This window comes from Musa acuminata, chromosome BXJ3-9 (genome assembly GCF_036884655.1).
Source record: "Musa acuminata AAA Group cultivar baxijiao chromosome BXJ3-9, Cavendish_Baxijiao_AAA, whole genome shotgun sequence".
NCBI lineage: Eukaryota > Viridiplantae > Streptophyta > Magnoliopsida > Zingiberales > Musaceae > Musa > Musa acuminata.
In genome coordinates, this window is record NC_088357.1 from 6,918,628 (window position 1) to 6,933,161 (window position 14,534).

A 14,534-nucleotide genomic window follows, 5' to 3' on the forward strand; every position below is an offset into this window, starting at 1 on the left:
ACTCTTGATATTTTCATACTCTTATTAGTAGTCTTATTTACTTAATAATTACAAGACTATATATTATATTTTTAATTAGTATTTTATGTTATTTTATACAATCCCTAAGAAAACCACATCTTGATGTAGTAAATAGAATTTTAAAATATAAAAATTTATATTTGATTTGGGATTATTCTATAAGAACGATATATATCTTGAATTGCATAGTTATGTAGACATTAGATCAGGTGATTTAAATGATAGTGTATTCACTTTTCTTCTCGCTATGTCTTTTTATATGGTTCTAATTGTATCTTATGGTGTAGTAAGAAACAATAATCACTCTTTTTCTACAACTGAAGTAGAATACAAGGATTTCCTTATTTGCTATTCAAGAATGTATATGATTAAGGTATTTAATTAAGGATATTTGTTATGAAATTAATAAACTAATTATTTTACAATATGATAATCAAATATCTTAAAATTTAGTTTTAAATCTTCGTGCTAGAACCAAGAATGTTAAAATTAAACTAATCTCCAAGGTATTTAATCTGAAAAAAAGGTATTTTAATGAGTCATTAATGTCAAGAGCAAAAATAATACTGTAAATATATTTATCAAAATCTTTCTCTAAATAACCATTTAAAGATTTTCAAAGTAAGATGAAACTAATCTCCAAAAGTATATGTATGTTATGGGAAGTGTTAAGATCTAAAGTATTTTTTTTTTTAAGATTTTAGATTCTTATCTTTTTATTTTTAAAATAATTGATTAGATAAAAATTTTAAAAATAAAAATATCTTAATTTAAATTATTATTTTATATCTTTAAATATATTACATCAACATGTATAGATCGATTCAAGTCAAGTGCTAAGGTCTATAGAGCTCAAGTCAAAAAATAATTCAAGATCTTATAAATATTGTTTACAAAATAATAATAATTTTTTTTTACTTTCGAATGGATTTATTCTTTTTTATTTGATTTAATCTTGAATTAATACTACTTTATTATTATTATTATTTAAAAAAAATTATTGATGTGGTGATTTATCTATTTCTTGACACCACCATGGAGTTTGGTTTGGTCGACAGGGAGTCGCAGGTTGGTGCCATCATCGATCTCCGAATGGAAATTAGCCGACGTCGTGCTTCATTAGTCACACATACAACAGAGGTGATATGCCGTCATCGATCTATGCAAAGAAAGGAGGAGCCGACGTTGTGCTTCGTTAGTCACACAGACAACCGGGGAGTGCGATCACCTCGCCGATGTTGACAATGGAGACGTCCACATCGAAATCCTGAAGTTGCCGGCAGTCATCGGCTTCGGCCTCGGCCTCGGCCTCGTGAAGTTGTCCATGCTGCTAAGAATGCGAGGGTCTCTTTTGGAGCAGATTGCGCGGCTCAGTCAGTTGACCGTGAAAAAGGCCAACCACCACCTTCGCCGGTGGAGCGAGTCAACGCCCTGATCTGCTCTTCGGTAATCTTTATGATTGCCCCCCCCCTCTGTTTCCCAAAGAGTCCCTCCGACTTCTCCCTCGGAGTCTACAAATAACACAGCGTCGTCTACCAAGTTTTAGAGTCTTAAGGTGGTGGGAAGAGATGTCGATAGTCGTCGCCTTTGTGCGATTCTTCTCACTCTCCTCAGTTCATCAGTTCGATTCAAGAAAGAGGTCAAAGTCTTCAGTCTTTGCATTTGAAGGATGTTGATGTCGAATAGTTTAGGTGGCATATCCGCTTGAAGAAAGGCCATGACAACCATGATCTCCGTGCTATGATCTTATCATCCAATTAGGTTTCATGCTACTAGGAAGAACGCAGAGAAGTGCTCTCTTTATTAGAACTCAGAGAAATGAGTAGCACACCGCATTCTTCCCGCTCCTCCAACCTTCTCTACCACCGGCTTACGACGAGGCCGGCCGCCTCTTATTCAAGCTCTCTAGAATCCTCCGAAACCAAAGAGCGACTCAACCGATGGCTGCCGCCGCTTCGCTTCTCCCCGCCGCCTCCCCGGTCCGGGCAGGAACACCGACTCTGGCTGTGCGTCGAACACCTCTTGCACTTCTTCCGCCGGTGCGCCGAACGACAGCTGCTTCGCTTCCCTGTCCAGTAAGTTCATCACGTTGTTCTTTCCCGCGAGGTAGCACTTCCTGTTCCTCCCCGCCCTGATGCCGAAACAGAGGACCTGAAGGTTCTCGTTTGCAGCGGCGACGGCGGTCACCGGGTGGCCCGGAGGGATCACGAACACTGAACCGCGGGAGACTTCCGATCGCACCGTCCGGTAGCGGACGCGCTGCTGTCCTTCCGGTTCCGTTGCATCCTCGCTCCTGCGTGCGTCACCGGAGCGACGGGGACAGACCATCTCGAAGTGGCCTCTTCCCTCCACCACCATGGCCAACTTGGTCGCCCGGGAGTTGTAGCTTGGTGCCATCATCGATCTCTGGAAGCAAACTAACCGATGTCATACTTCACACTTACAGTGGAACGATCAGAAGCTCCGAGAAACAATCACCTCGCTGATGTTAGCGATGGATACATCCACATCAAGATCCTGGAGCCGGTGATAGTCACTAGATCTGGCCTCAAAGAGTTCCCCATACTCGTTTGCATGCGACGGCCTCTTCTGCAGCAGATTGTACGGTTCATTTGACCGTGCAGAAGGCCGACCGCCACCGAAGCCGGTGGTTTGACTCAATGCCCTGATCTGCTCTTCGGTTATCTTTATGATTTCCCCCTTCCTCTGGCGCTCGAAGAGTCTCTCTAATCTATCCCTTGGAGTCTACAGATGAAACGAAGCATCAGCATCATGTACTAATAAGCTTCAATGGAAACGGAGGCAGATCGGAACTGACATTGAAGGCGGCTTCCAATACTCCATTGCTGAAGCTGTTGTAGAAGCTCTCCGGGTTGCTGCCGGCTGCGCCAAAGAACTCCTGCATCCAAAACACCTTCGCCAATTTAACGGGCTCTGTACCCAATAACACAGTGCAAACCTACTTGAGCATGTACCTCGAAGTGTCCGGGTGTGGAGATGGGGTGAAGGAGCATGGCGATGCGAAGCCTCTCGTTTTTGGCTTTGTTGATCGCATAAACGATCACCCCTGCCGGAATCCTCATGATGTCTCCTCTCTTGATCTCGTGCGACTCCCGGTTTTCCTCGTGAAGCAATGTTATGGTCCCACGGCCTATAATACGATTGCCGTAAGAACAGAGACTCAACAAGCTCTGTAAAGCTTAGAACAGAGCGTTAATCGTTACCTTCCATTACGTAGAAGACCTCCTCGGCGTCCCAATGGCTGGGCATGATAAAGGTCTCGGGTTCAGCCTCCATGATCGCCAGGCGATAGTTCTCGATGCCGATCAAGAGCTCGGATCGCCTGGAAAACCTCTCCAGAACCTTGAAACGGCCGTGCTCCGATCTGCTCCAGTGCTCGTAGCTCCTCTCGCCGAAGTAGTACGGGTTGTGCTCTCTCGTTTCACCCTCCGCCTCCTCCTCGCGCTCCTGCTCTCTTCCAGCTTCTCGCTCGCTGGTCCCTCGGCACTCCATGACGCAGCGCGTCTTCTCCGGATCGGATCCCGAGGAGGATGCAGCCAAGAGGGAGGAAAGGAGCAGCAGAAGTGGGAAGCCGACTTGGGCTGTTCCGGTGGCCATTTACACTTCGGATATTGGTATTCCGAGAGATGAACGACGCAGGGAAGGGGACAGAGTTTTTATAGAGAGAGAAAAGGTGGTGGGCGGGGTGTGAAGTCGGATCGTACCGCGATCTGCGCTGTTGCATGCATGGCTCCAGGTGGAGCAGGGGGAGTTTACGTGGAGAGGAGATGGGGTCGTCCGTCACCGAGTCGTAGGCCACCTGGTGATCTACGACAAGCGTTTCGGAACGAACGCGACACCTCTCATCGTTCCCAACGTGCCGTGTCATCGTAGTATACTTGATGTATGTCATTGATGGAAGAAGGAATGAGCAGCAGATTAATAAGCTTTATTATGAGAATTAAGGGCAATCCGAGAAGTAATTAATCCCATCACAGCCACTTAAATCGTGCTTACAGTAACCAAACTTTTGCCGTCTTGTCCGTTGTATGGTTCATGGCGATTGCTGCGCCACGTCTACGTCGATGCCCAACGCGTGTACGGCCATGCAAGATGGCAGCACACTTCATTGCTTTCGTCGTCGCTCGCCGCCTGAAAGCTGCCTCGCTTTCCTCTCCCTCTCCTCACTTCGTCGTCAACCATTCCTCTCCGATGACGACTCAAAATCCATTCGCCCTCTTCCTGGTCGCCGTCAGGTTGGCGATTCCAGCGCTGGGGAGGACCCCGAGCTGAAGCTCTGGAAGCAGCAGTTCGATGAGGGGCAGAAGCGAAGGCACCGACGCGCCTGCGAGGAGTACGCGAGGGTGAAGGAGGAGCCGGAGAAGAAGCTCGAGCGCTGCAAGCACGAGTGCAGGGCGAGCCAGCAGAGCGAACAGCAGCAGAAGCAGTGCGAGCGGAAGTGCCAGGACAAGTACGAGAAGGAGAACAAGGATGTTGTGGGCGATGGAGAAAGGAAGGGTGACGACAGTGGACTCAAAGAGAAGTTTCATCAACGCCAGCAGCAATTCTCCCAATGGCGATGCAAGATAAGAGTATAAAGAAGAAGCAACCCTAAGCATCAGAACAATTGGCTATTCTATGTAGTTGCTCTCATGTTTTCATCGGTTCTTAGCACCATGTTGTTCTATGTGTTGGGGGGCTTAAACCGAGGAGCTGCAAACTTGGAACGAGAGTGGGTGTGCTTCGATAGCATGCAACTCTAGATGTGATGTGACGTGATGGTGTGGTAGTTCTGTTTGTAGAGCATGAAAGAGTGTCTCCTTGATTCAGAGATGAAGATGCAGAGATGAAAGAGGCCTTCATAAAACGCTCAAAGATAAAGAAGACTTGTAATGTTACTTCGAGTAATTAAGAAGAAATCCACTGCGTCAACTCATTAACTTCTCTTTCTCTTCACGTGGTTTAGCTCTCCATGAAGGCGGCCATCGTAATTGGCGCTCGCGGGACCAAGTCACTCTTCCTTACCAGGAATTCAGTATCACCTCGTCTCTCTCTTCACGTGATTCAGCTCTGCATTGCAGGTGACCGCCATGATCGCACACACGCACCTCCGTCCAGAGTAAAAAACTGGGCGGGCTCCAAAAGAACTTGATTCCCATCATCAAAGAGCACAAAAGGCCAAAGGATCAGCTCATGTTGCCAGCACCTCCTCTGCTGCCTTTGTTGCCTTGTTCTTCTTAAGCTCACAAGAACATTGAACAGAAACGAGGACTTACCGTCCACTACCATACAACTGCAGCAGCAGCAGCAGCAGCAGAAGCAAAGAATGAGTTTGGTTTCTGGTTTCTGAGTGCAAGTCCAAAGAGAAGGGAATGGAATGTCACCTTGCATTGGAACTCCCACCAACCAGGTCAAGAAATGCTTGGTAAGTTCCGAGTATGAGAACCCGAAGTCTCATGTGCAGCTAGCAATCTTCTGGCCAAGATTACATCAGCTTTTGTTTCATTGATGGGTCATTAACAAAGCACTGCAGTGGCAGATGTCAGATTATGATCACAAATCCCAGCTTTAGGATACACAAGTCAAAGATGGAAGCCATTAGGACTTCTGACCATCACTTGAAACTCTCACAATTAAACGTAAACATGAGGGTTTTGACTAATTACATCTTGATTTAGAACTACAACCAGTGAGTGAAGCAAAAAAGTGCTACTACTGCATCAAGCACAATGTAGCCTTAGTACTCTTTGTACTCTATATATCAGTGTCCTCACACCTCTATGTGCTCAATTTAAACCTAGAAAAGCTTTGTTCACAGTCTAGGCTTCATCAAAGGAAATGATTCTTTTCTGTCATGTCCCTCAATTATTGAATTTGTCCTTGTACTAATAGATTAGTTCAGAGATTATGTCTATAAAATTATTTAATTTAAAATTAATTTAAATATAAGATAGACAATCCTATATGATATTAATTTTTATTTCGATCGACCCTCCGAGTCTCTTAACAATTTTAGATCCAAGTATCATTGATATCTACTATATAAAAAGAAATTAAATTTTCGAGGAGATATATGCTAATTAATAGAGTTATATATATATATATATTTATGAGTAATAAAATTAAAAAATTAAGGATTAATGGGGAATAATATAAAAATATATAGAGAATTAAGGAATTGCACTTTAGCTTTAAAGTGTTGCATTCCTTAAAAATCCGGCCAAAAAAGGCTGCCAACGGCATGCTTTAAAATCCGTGTCGGATATCATCTTCACCGCCAACTAGTCTCCATCAGATCCCAACCCCAAAACTCGCTACAAATCTTCCACCTCATCAAAGGATAGACGGGTCCCACGCGGACCTCCACATCGGACTCCGGGTCCAAGCGATGGGTACTCCTTCGCGTCCCTGTTCGCGCTGTTATAAGTATAACGGAAATCCCAATCATTGAACGCTTCTCTCGGTCATTCTAATGTCACCGCAAAGCACCGGATCCCGCTGTTATATATTTAAATATTATTTACAGCACATATTTTAATTTCCCATAATAATCTTCCACCATGTGCTAACCATGGGTGAGAGTACCGGCGACCGACCTGGGAGCGGGTGTCGGTAGCCAGCCCCCGAGGAGGAGCGGCAAAATAATGAAAAGGTGGCGGTGTTCACCTGCCGTGCTCTGTGGCCTCATCGAGTCGCTTGTCCTTTTCTTCCCCGCCACCGGCGACGTGGAGGCTTCTTGCGGTCATTTCTTTTCTACCACGAGGTTGACGAGGAGAAGACACAGATGGCGACAGAGGGCGGTGGGGCCGGCTACTTTGGAAGAGAGAGAGTGAGAGTGTGTGAAATTGATTAGATTAATTAGGTTAGATCGAGGAAGAAGAGGACGAGGGCCAAAAGGAAGGGCCAAAAATGGGGTTCCCGCCCAGCGCTCCTCTTGAAATCTTATAGTGGACTGGTGAGAGAGAGAGAGAGAGAGAGAGAGAGAGAGAGGGAGAGGGAGGAGGAGGGAGATGTGGGTGAGCTCTCAGAGCTCTGGGGCGTCGCAACGAGATGGACACGCCAGATCGGAGCAAGATCGCGGGGACGCCGCTGTCCAAGTTTGAGGTGATTCGCGTCTGATGCGATTTTGATCAGTTGGTGGTGTTCTTTGTTTGGGGTCCCTTTTCCTTCTTTCTTGATGTATTTTTGTGTGTTTTGCTCGTGATCTGAGGGAGGATTGGGTCGAGCGCCCTTGATGCGGTTTAGTGGTCTAAGTTTGCGTTATTGACGGCGAAAAGTTGGGTTTTTGTTTCCTCCTCATTTTTTTTTTCTTCTTTCCTTAAATTCGCGGTGCGGACCGAGCTGCCGGCTGGTGATATCTTTGCTGCCGTGTTCTTTCTTGAAAGTAAAGATCTTAAGATGTTTAATTTTGCTATACTTTGCTCGGGATCTTTGCTTGCGCGATGACATATTGACTGAATCGCTGCTCAGATGTTGTTAACTGTTATCTTGTATGTGAAGGAGTGCTTCGTCGATTCTTGTGTCCTTGGGTTCTCTATCTATAATTTTAACGATCTTTCTAAAAAGAAATCTCTGAAAATGGTTAATTTTGGTCCAATTTGCTTGATATCTTCGCTTGTGACTAAATTAATGCCGCTCTTTGGTGTTTTAGTAGTTTCTTGCTGTCTTTCAATCCAAAGGGGGACTGCAAGAACGAATCTTGGTTAATTTCGTATCGTGGTCCTGCCATCAATTTTTTGGTTTCCTGATGAAGAAGTTTGGGCTTTTGGCCATGTTCTTATGTTCTTTCTTTAAAATTTTACGCACCAATAGAGTGATTGATTGCTCTAGTGTCTATTTTTGGATACTTCCAAACTCGGAAGAAGGTGCTTAAAATGGTTGCTCTTTGCTACATTTTATTCGGGTTCTGTGGCCTATGCGGTGACAATTTGAAGGAATTGAAGTTGAGTGTCGTCGATGCAGCAATCTTTTCTCGTGCTTTGATGGAAGCCTTGAGTTGAGTGTCGTTGATGCAGGAATCTTTTCTCGTGCTTTGATGGAAGCCTTGAGTTGGATACTCCGCAGGGACATTTTGACTGATCTTGGATGTTGTCTTAGCATATTATCGTGGTTTGAACTACGACTTCTCTGGGTGTCTTTGATGCAAGATTAATGCATAGTTGTTTGAGATCCATTGTTCTCTGCCTTAATTTCTTGGGTTTTTTAAGGAAAAGTTTATTATTTATTTCTTATGCTGTTTCTGTAATTTGATTGGTTGACAATCTGCACATAGTTTGGATACATTGCAAATCTAAGACTCCCATATGATTTTGTTGAAGTTATGGTTAAAATGGTTATTTTTCATCATGATTTGCTTGGGATCTCTGCTCACATGGTAACATTTTGCTGTATTGATGCTTTGGAGGTTTGTATGTGTCTTTCTGTTTTGATAGTCTTGTGGGGATTTATCCACTTTGGCTATTCATATACCAGCATAAACAAAAGATATTGATTCTCCCCTTTCCTTTTCTGTATCACTTTACTCTTTTCCTCCCTGCTGCATTTATTTTTTTAGGTGTTCATTTGGTCAACATTCCATTTTATGATTGTTCTCTGGTGAAAGTGACAAGATTTAAGCTTTTTTGTGATAGTGCTGATAATACAAGTGGTTTGGTTCGAAGACCTGACTTTATTTTAATAATTTTCTTGTTTTGGGTATGTATCACATTTCGAAAGAATTTTGTTGAAGATTTACCACCATGTAAGTCAAAAATTACTGCCAATATCTTACTAAATTCTTGCACGCTCACAACTATCGGAATCTCGTGCACCTTCAAAAAGCAAAATTTTAAATATTCGTCAGCCTAAAATTTAATATTTTATCCTTGCTAGCTCTGACTTTAGAACCAACCTATATGATTTGTTGCTAGCTCAGAACTGTATACTATGGACGTGCAAGCAAATCTTTAACCATGCATCAGCTGAAGAGTTAATATTTCATCCTTTGTAGCCTCTGACTTCAGAATGAACTTGTACAATTTGTTGCTAGCTAGGCTGTTGTAATGTGTGCTTGTAGGTCAATGCCATGGTCTGTATACTACTGTTATGTTTTATGCAATATCAATGCCAGAACATGCAAGTTTTTGATATATAGATAGGTGAATGGATTTTCTATATGGGCATGGTTGTGCTGGCTTGTTGCTTGCATAGAGCCCAGTTACTGCATCACCAGCACTTTACTCATAGTTAAAGTAGTGAAATATGGTGGTAGAAATTATTTATACCAGTTGATCTTATGACCATTGTGTTTCCTTTGTCTTGTTAAGGTGTGTATCTTGTAATTTGTTTACAAAATAACATTGCTATTCTGGTGCTGAATTCTTTACAATGGTTTATGTCATGTTCAGGGTTATACATATTATTTAGTAATTTCATTTTATGTTGCAGGAGTCACCAATCTTTAACTTCATCAATAATTTGTCTCCTATCCAGCCCGTCAAGTCAATAGATTCAGTACATATTGCACATACATATCAGTCATTGAACTTTGCTTCTCTTTCTTCCATATTTAGTTCACCGCATGCCAACCCTCCAAGGGAAACTAGGGTTTTGTCAAGGTAATAATCAATTTTTTATATATCTTAGAATTATGTTAGTATCAGTTTCATTTTGATATCCATTTCATGATGATATTCTTTCTGTACTTAGGCCACCTTTCACGGACACCACTAAACAAGAGAATTTTGCATCCAATGTGGGTGAAAGTAACCTATGCTCAGAGGTTTCTGATGCTGTTAGGCCATCCAGATTCACTGCCAGCACACGGGGAAATTACACTACATGTTCACTTAATGAGGCTGCTCTTGATCCATCCGATCAATGTCCAAGCCTCCATAGTCCCTTTCCTCAGTCAACACAATACAATTCTGGTAGTCCTGACCATAATATGCCAACACACTTTGGCATTAAGATGGATCCTAATTTAGACATAGGCCATACGCCAGTGGAAATTCACCTTGTTCAAAATGGTGGAGAAAGGCGAAAAATTTTATTTGCTATGGAGGCTGGGTTTCAGGGGAATCATCCACATGAGTTGAACAAAGATGAAGTGGTAGGGTGTGACTGGGAAAGTTTAATCTCCGATGATGTAGAAAGTTTGTTGATTTTCGATTCATCGACAGAATCAGAGGCCCACAATGAAGTGGGTGAGAAAGGCATGGACTGTGATGGAAATTCCTTGGTTTCTGTGTTGTCAAATTGCACAGAGAACGCTGATCATCAACAGGCAACACAACCTGATATCTCCCTTGGAGCTTTTGTCCATAATGTCAACCAAGATCCTTCTCTGAACTCTAATGAAGATTCTAGGAAGGAAAATGAGACAGATCATGCCACAAATTTGCTGTCAGGCACTTGCCAGGCTCAGGTAATGTTGAGTGATTTGATTGAGAAAATGGATGATATGCATGTATCTGTATCCTTTTGGCAACTCTAACATAGTAGTATTTTTTTTTTATCAGAAATTTCTCCTCCTGTTCTGTTGTATCCCAGCTTATATGCTCAATCTTTGAATTCTTGTTTGGCTTTCCATTCATCCTATGGGGACTATGGGGCAGCAGCACTTGTGTTATGTTTTATACCTTTATTTTTAGGACCAAGCAAGTTTTTCCTTGCCATAGGGATTCTCGGTAACTGCAAGATACTCAATTACTTTAAATATAGTCACTCTGCTAAAGTTGTGTGATTTTCTTAAGTTGCTGTATCTATCATGTTATCCTCTGATATATCAGGGAAATATTTTTAATATGCTTCATTTCTGTTAGTTTGTTTGAACCTCAAATTCTCATATTTGTCATGTTTGAAAGTGTAAAGAACTTACATCTGAAACACACGTACTTAGTTGACCTGCTTTTTTTGTGGTTGAGGGTAGTTGAAGTTGATTTGCTTCTGATTTCTTTTTCAAGGGGAAGAAAAAATGTTAATTAATACTAAACATATGTCTCACACTCTCCTACATGGGAGGGGGTGATGATATTTGGACATGAGGATGTTCATTAGCTGAAAGGATTTTAAGTTGGTTATTTTGAGTGCATGAAATATGTTCAAGTCAATATGTAGGCACGATAATGGTTGCCATTTCTCTTATTAGGTTGACTGCCACCAAAAACGTGGCATGCACAGACGCTGTTTGGTTTTTGAAGTAGCTAGTGTTTCTAAAAGGAATATGTACAGTGACTTGGACCTCAATCCTTCAACTTCTTTTCCATCCAAAGGCAAGAGAATTTGCGATAGCAACAACTTGGAGCCTAAAATTAGTAGGTCACTGTGTGCTTTATCTGGTATTGGGTTACATTTGAACACTCTTGCTACAACATCAAAGGATAGAATGGCCAACAAAGAGACTCTTTCTACTGGGAAACAACCGATCAGTATCCCATGCTCTATTGATCCCTTTCCATCAACAACAGCAGAGGACAACAGTCTGAGGAAGCCCTTCTCTGCTGAAAAGGATCTTCGTCCTAGCGGTAGTGAACTTGACCCTCAGATTATATCTTATGATGCTCCAAAGGATGGCAAACCAAATAATAGTGAGGAGCTAAATCAAGGTAGTCCAAAAAAGAAGAGGTATGTTGCATATGCTGCTATATGTCTTCCTGATTATCATGACCTTTTGTTCTTCACTATATCAACAACAATGGAGTTTCATGATCTAGACGCAAGTCAGAAAATGGAGGTGAAAGTGAAGGATGCAAGCGTTGCAACTGTAAGAAGTCAAAATGTTTGAAACTGTGAGGCTCTTTTACTTCATCTGAATATTTTATAGATATGCTTATTAAGAACTTCAAATTGCAGATTTACCCTTTATATAGCAGCCTGCTTTCACAGCATTCCAGAAATAGTTTCAAATTATTTGTTGTTTTTACAAGAAAGTAAAAGTACCTGATACGTCTTACCAAACAAGAAAATCAAGATTAACTATTTTAATTTTAACTTTACCATTATTTCCATTGACATGTTCTGCTACTTATGACTAAGCATGTAAGTATTCTGAAGTTCTGGTCTTGGTTTGTTGACATCTTATGTAGCTATTGTGAGTGCTTTGCTGCCGGAGTTTACTGTTCTGAGCCCTGTTCATGTCAAGGATGTTTTAACAAGCCAATCCACGAGGAGACAGTCCTGGCTACTCGCAAACAGATAGAATCTCGCAATCCACTTGCATTTGCCCCAAAAGTAATTCGAACAACTGATTCTGGTCTGGACATGGGGGTAAGAATCTCGTCTGCTGCTATGTTTCTGTTGTTTCTTTCCTTTTTTCCCACTCTTGTTTCTGATGGGATCATTCCTTTAATACCCCTAGGATGATGATAAAAAGACTCCTGCTTCGGCACGGCATAAAAGAGGGTGCAATTGCAAAAAGTCAAATTGCCTGAAGAAATACTGTGAATGCTATCAGGTCTTGTGGCTTGGGCTTGGGCAACCACTTGCTTTTACTATGGTGTGTTATCTGATTTGGACATGCATGTTATTTTTAGGGTGGTGTTGGATGCTCAATAAGCTGCAGATGTGAAGGATGTAAGAATTTGTATGGAAGAAAAGATGGTGAGTGTTGATATATGCCATTCATTCTCCCAAGTTATAAAGCAAGGTAGCTGCTTAGGGGAATACCATTTATTTGCTTCTTTGATAAGTTGCAGAAATTTTTAGGTTTCTCTTTGAGTTTTAGTTGTTTTGAACGTCATGGCCTGCAACACATAAAAAGCAATTGCATAATTCATATTCTGGTCAGACTTTACCTTGTTTGTTTCCATACAGTGAACTAAGACGAGAAAAGAGTAGGGTCTGTAACTTGATAATTCATACTGGATCAGCCAAGTTAGAAGAGATTATCAATGGGAAAATTAACAAGGGTGTCCTGGAAACAATGTTGTTGTATCTAATTTCTCGCATTTTACTTTTTTCACCAGTTTTTATATATGATAACTGTGCATTTGATATTATTTGGCATAGGTTTGAATCGAAACATCAAGCCTTCTTGAGCATAACTCCTTGAGAGATAGTCTTTTTGGTTTATTCTGGCCTTACAATTTCTTGACAGGCATTCTGCCAGGTGTTGAAGAAATTGAACAAGTGGAGAAAGAACCTGATGTTTGTGAGAAGGAAAATGAAAGTTCAGATGATGTTCAACTTCACCATGCCACTAATGTTCAGGTTGATGAGCATCATACCTATGGAGAAGTTCTACCCATAACACCTTACCAACATTGCAGGTGAGACACTTTCATCGTTGTTTTGATAGCATAGTCTATTGATTTTCGCAGAAGCAGCTGCAAAAAAAAAAATGTATATATATTACTTTCAGGTTGTCTGTTGAACTGCCATTTTCTTCAAGTGCAAAGCCCACACGACCTACTAAGCTTTCCATTGGACGTTCTCCTGGATTATATGGCTTTCACATGCTTCAGAAGTCTGAAATCATTCTCCCCCAACCCAAGTTCGAAAACAAAGGCAGCACAGTTCTTGAGGATGACACTCCAGCTATTCTAAAACCCATTGCATCACCAACCATGGGTGTAAATATTTCCTCCCCTAATAGAAAGAGGGTGTCACCTCCACACAATGGAGGAGTTGGATCATCACCACCAAACCGTAAAGGTTGCAGGAAACTGATACTGAAATCTATCCCCTCCTTCCCTTCACTTACTGGTGATGCATCCACTGAGAGCCCAGTGAACTATTCCAACAGCTGACGGATCCTTGGTATCATTTCGACAGATTATTCTCTTTCGATTCCATGCTTTGTATCTGAAATATTTGTAGAATTGGCTGCCTGCCTGCCTGCATGAGTTCGATGTGGTCATCGGTTTGCTGCCGCCGCAGTGGTCGTATGAGACTCTTAACACTTCGGCAAACTCAAGCAGTCCGTCTCGGTAAAGATAAAATGTTTTATTACGAGTAGTCGTGTTGAAGTAGCAGACAGCTTGTTCTACAGGATACCTTGTAACGAGATGTTCGACATTCCTGTATGTTTATTACGGAGGATCTTTCTACATGTCTCTACCTTGATCCTGTGGTGTATATATTCATAGCTCAATCATCGTGATTATTGTCCTTTTCCTGTTAATTGTTCTTTCATTTCTCAAGGCAGTGGTAGAACAGTCCAGTGGACTGTGCCGATGCATGGATCTAGTTTGCTAATGGTTAATCTGCATGATAGAGATGTAAATGCTATTATTTTGATTTATTGTAATCGACAGTGTCATGCTATATTGAATTTCTCGCAACTTAGGACCATCTAATGTCCTACACTTATTTTGATACTTTGATCAGAGGTGACGAGACAAGAGAATGCCTTTGGAGAAGACATGGTTGGCACAGATCATCTTCGTATGTTCTCAGCCTGTTGATGGACTATTAACTGGAGATTACATGATCCCCCACATACTATGGAAATTTCATGTTTTGTTGGAACCATAGACATGGTTTAGAAGCAGGCATGAGATGTAGCCAAAGCAGAACAAAGCAATGTGGACCAG

The 14,534-nt window shown here is 41.9% G+C and overlaps 2 protein-coding genes across 2 annotated transcripts; one reads left to right on the forward strand and one right to left on the reverse strand.

Annotated features, from left to right (window-relative positions):
* Positions 1–1,794: 1,794 nt before the first annotated feature.
* On the reverse strand, positions 1,795–3,634 carry LOC135648859 (vicilin Jug r 6.0101-like). The gene is made up of 5 exons (XM_065166838.1): positions 3,246–3,634; positions 2,997–3,172; positions 2,840–2,920; positions 2,500–2,766; positions 1,795–2,427 (listed from the first exon to the last, which is right to left on the reverse strand). The coding sequence occupies exons 1-5, from the start codon at positions 3,532–3,534 to the stop codon at positions 1,927–1,929; spliced, it is 1,314 nt and encodes a 437-aa protein (XP_065022910.1). The 5' UTR covers positions 3,535–3,634; the 3' UTR covers positions 1,795–1,926.
* Positions 3,635–6,841: 3,207 nt separating this feature from the next.
* LOC135648929 (protein tesmin/TSO1-like CXC 3) lies at positions 6,842–14,122 on the forward strand. Its single transcript, XM_065166951.1, has 10 exons — positions 6,842–7,125; positions 9,448–9,617; positions 9,709–10,426; positions 11,150–11,625; positions 11,715–11,789; positions 12,087–12,267; positions 12,359–12,454; positions 12,534–12,600; positions 13,097–13,268; positions 13,361–14,122. Exons 1-10 carry the CDS (start codon positions 7,072–7,074, stop codon positions 13,746–13,748), a joined length of 2,397 nt encoding a protein of 798 aa, XP_065023023.1. The 5' UTR covers positions 6,842–7,071; the 3' UTR covers positions 13,749–14,122.
* The last annotated feature ends 412 nt before the right edge of the window (positions 14,123–14,534 follow it).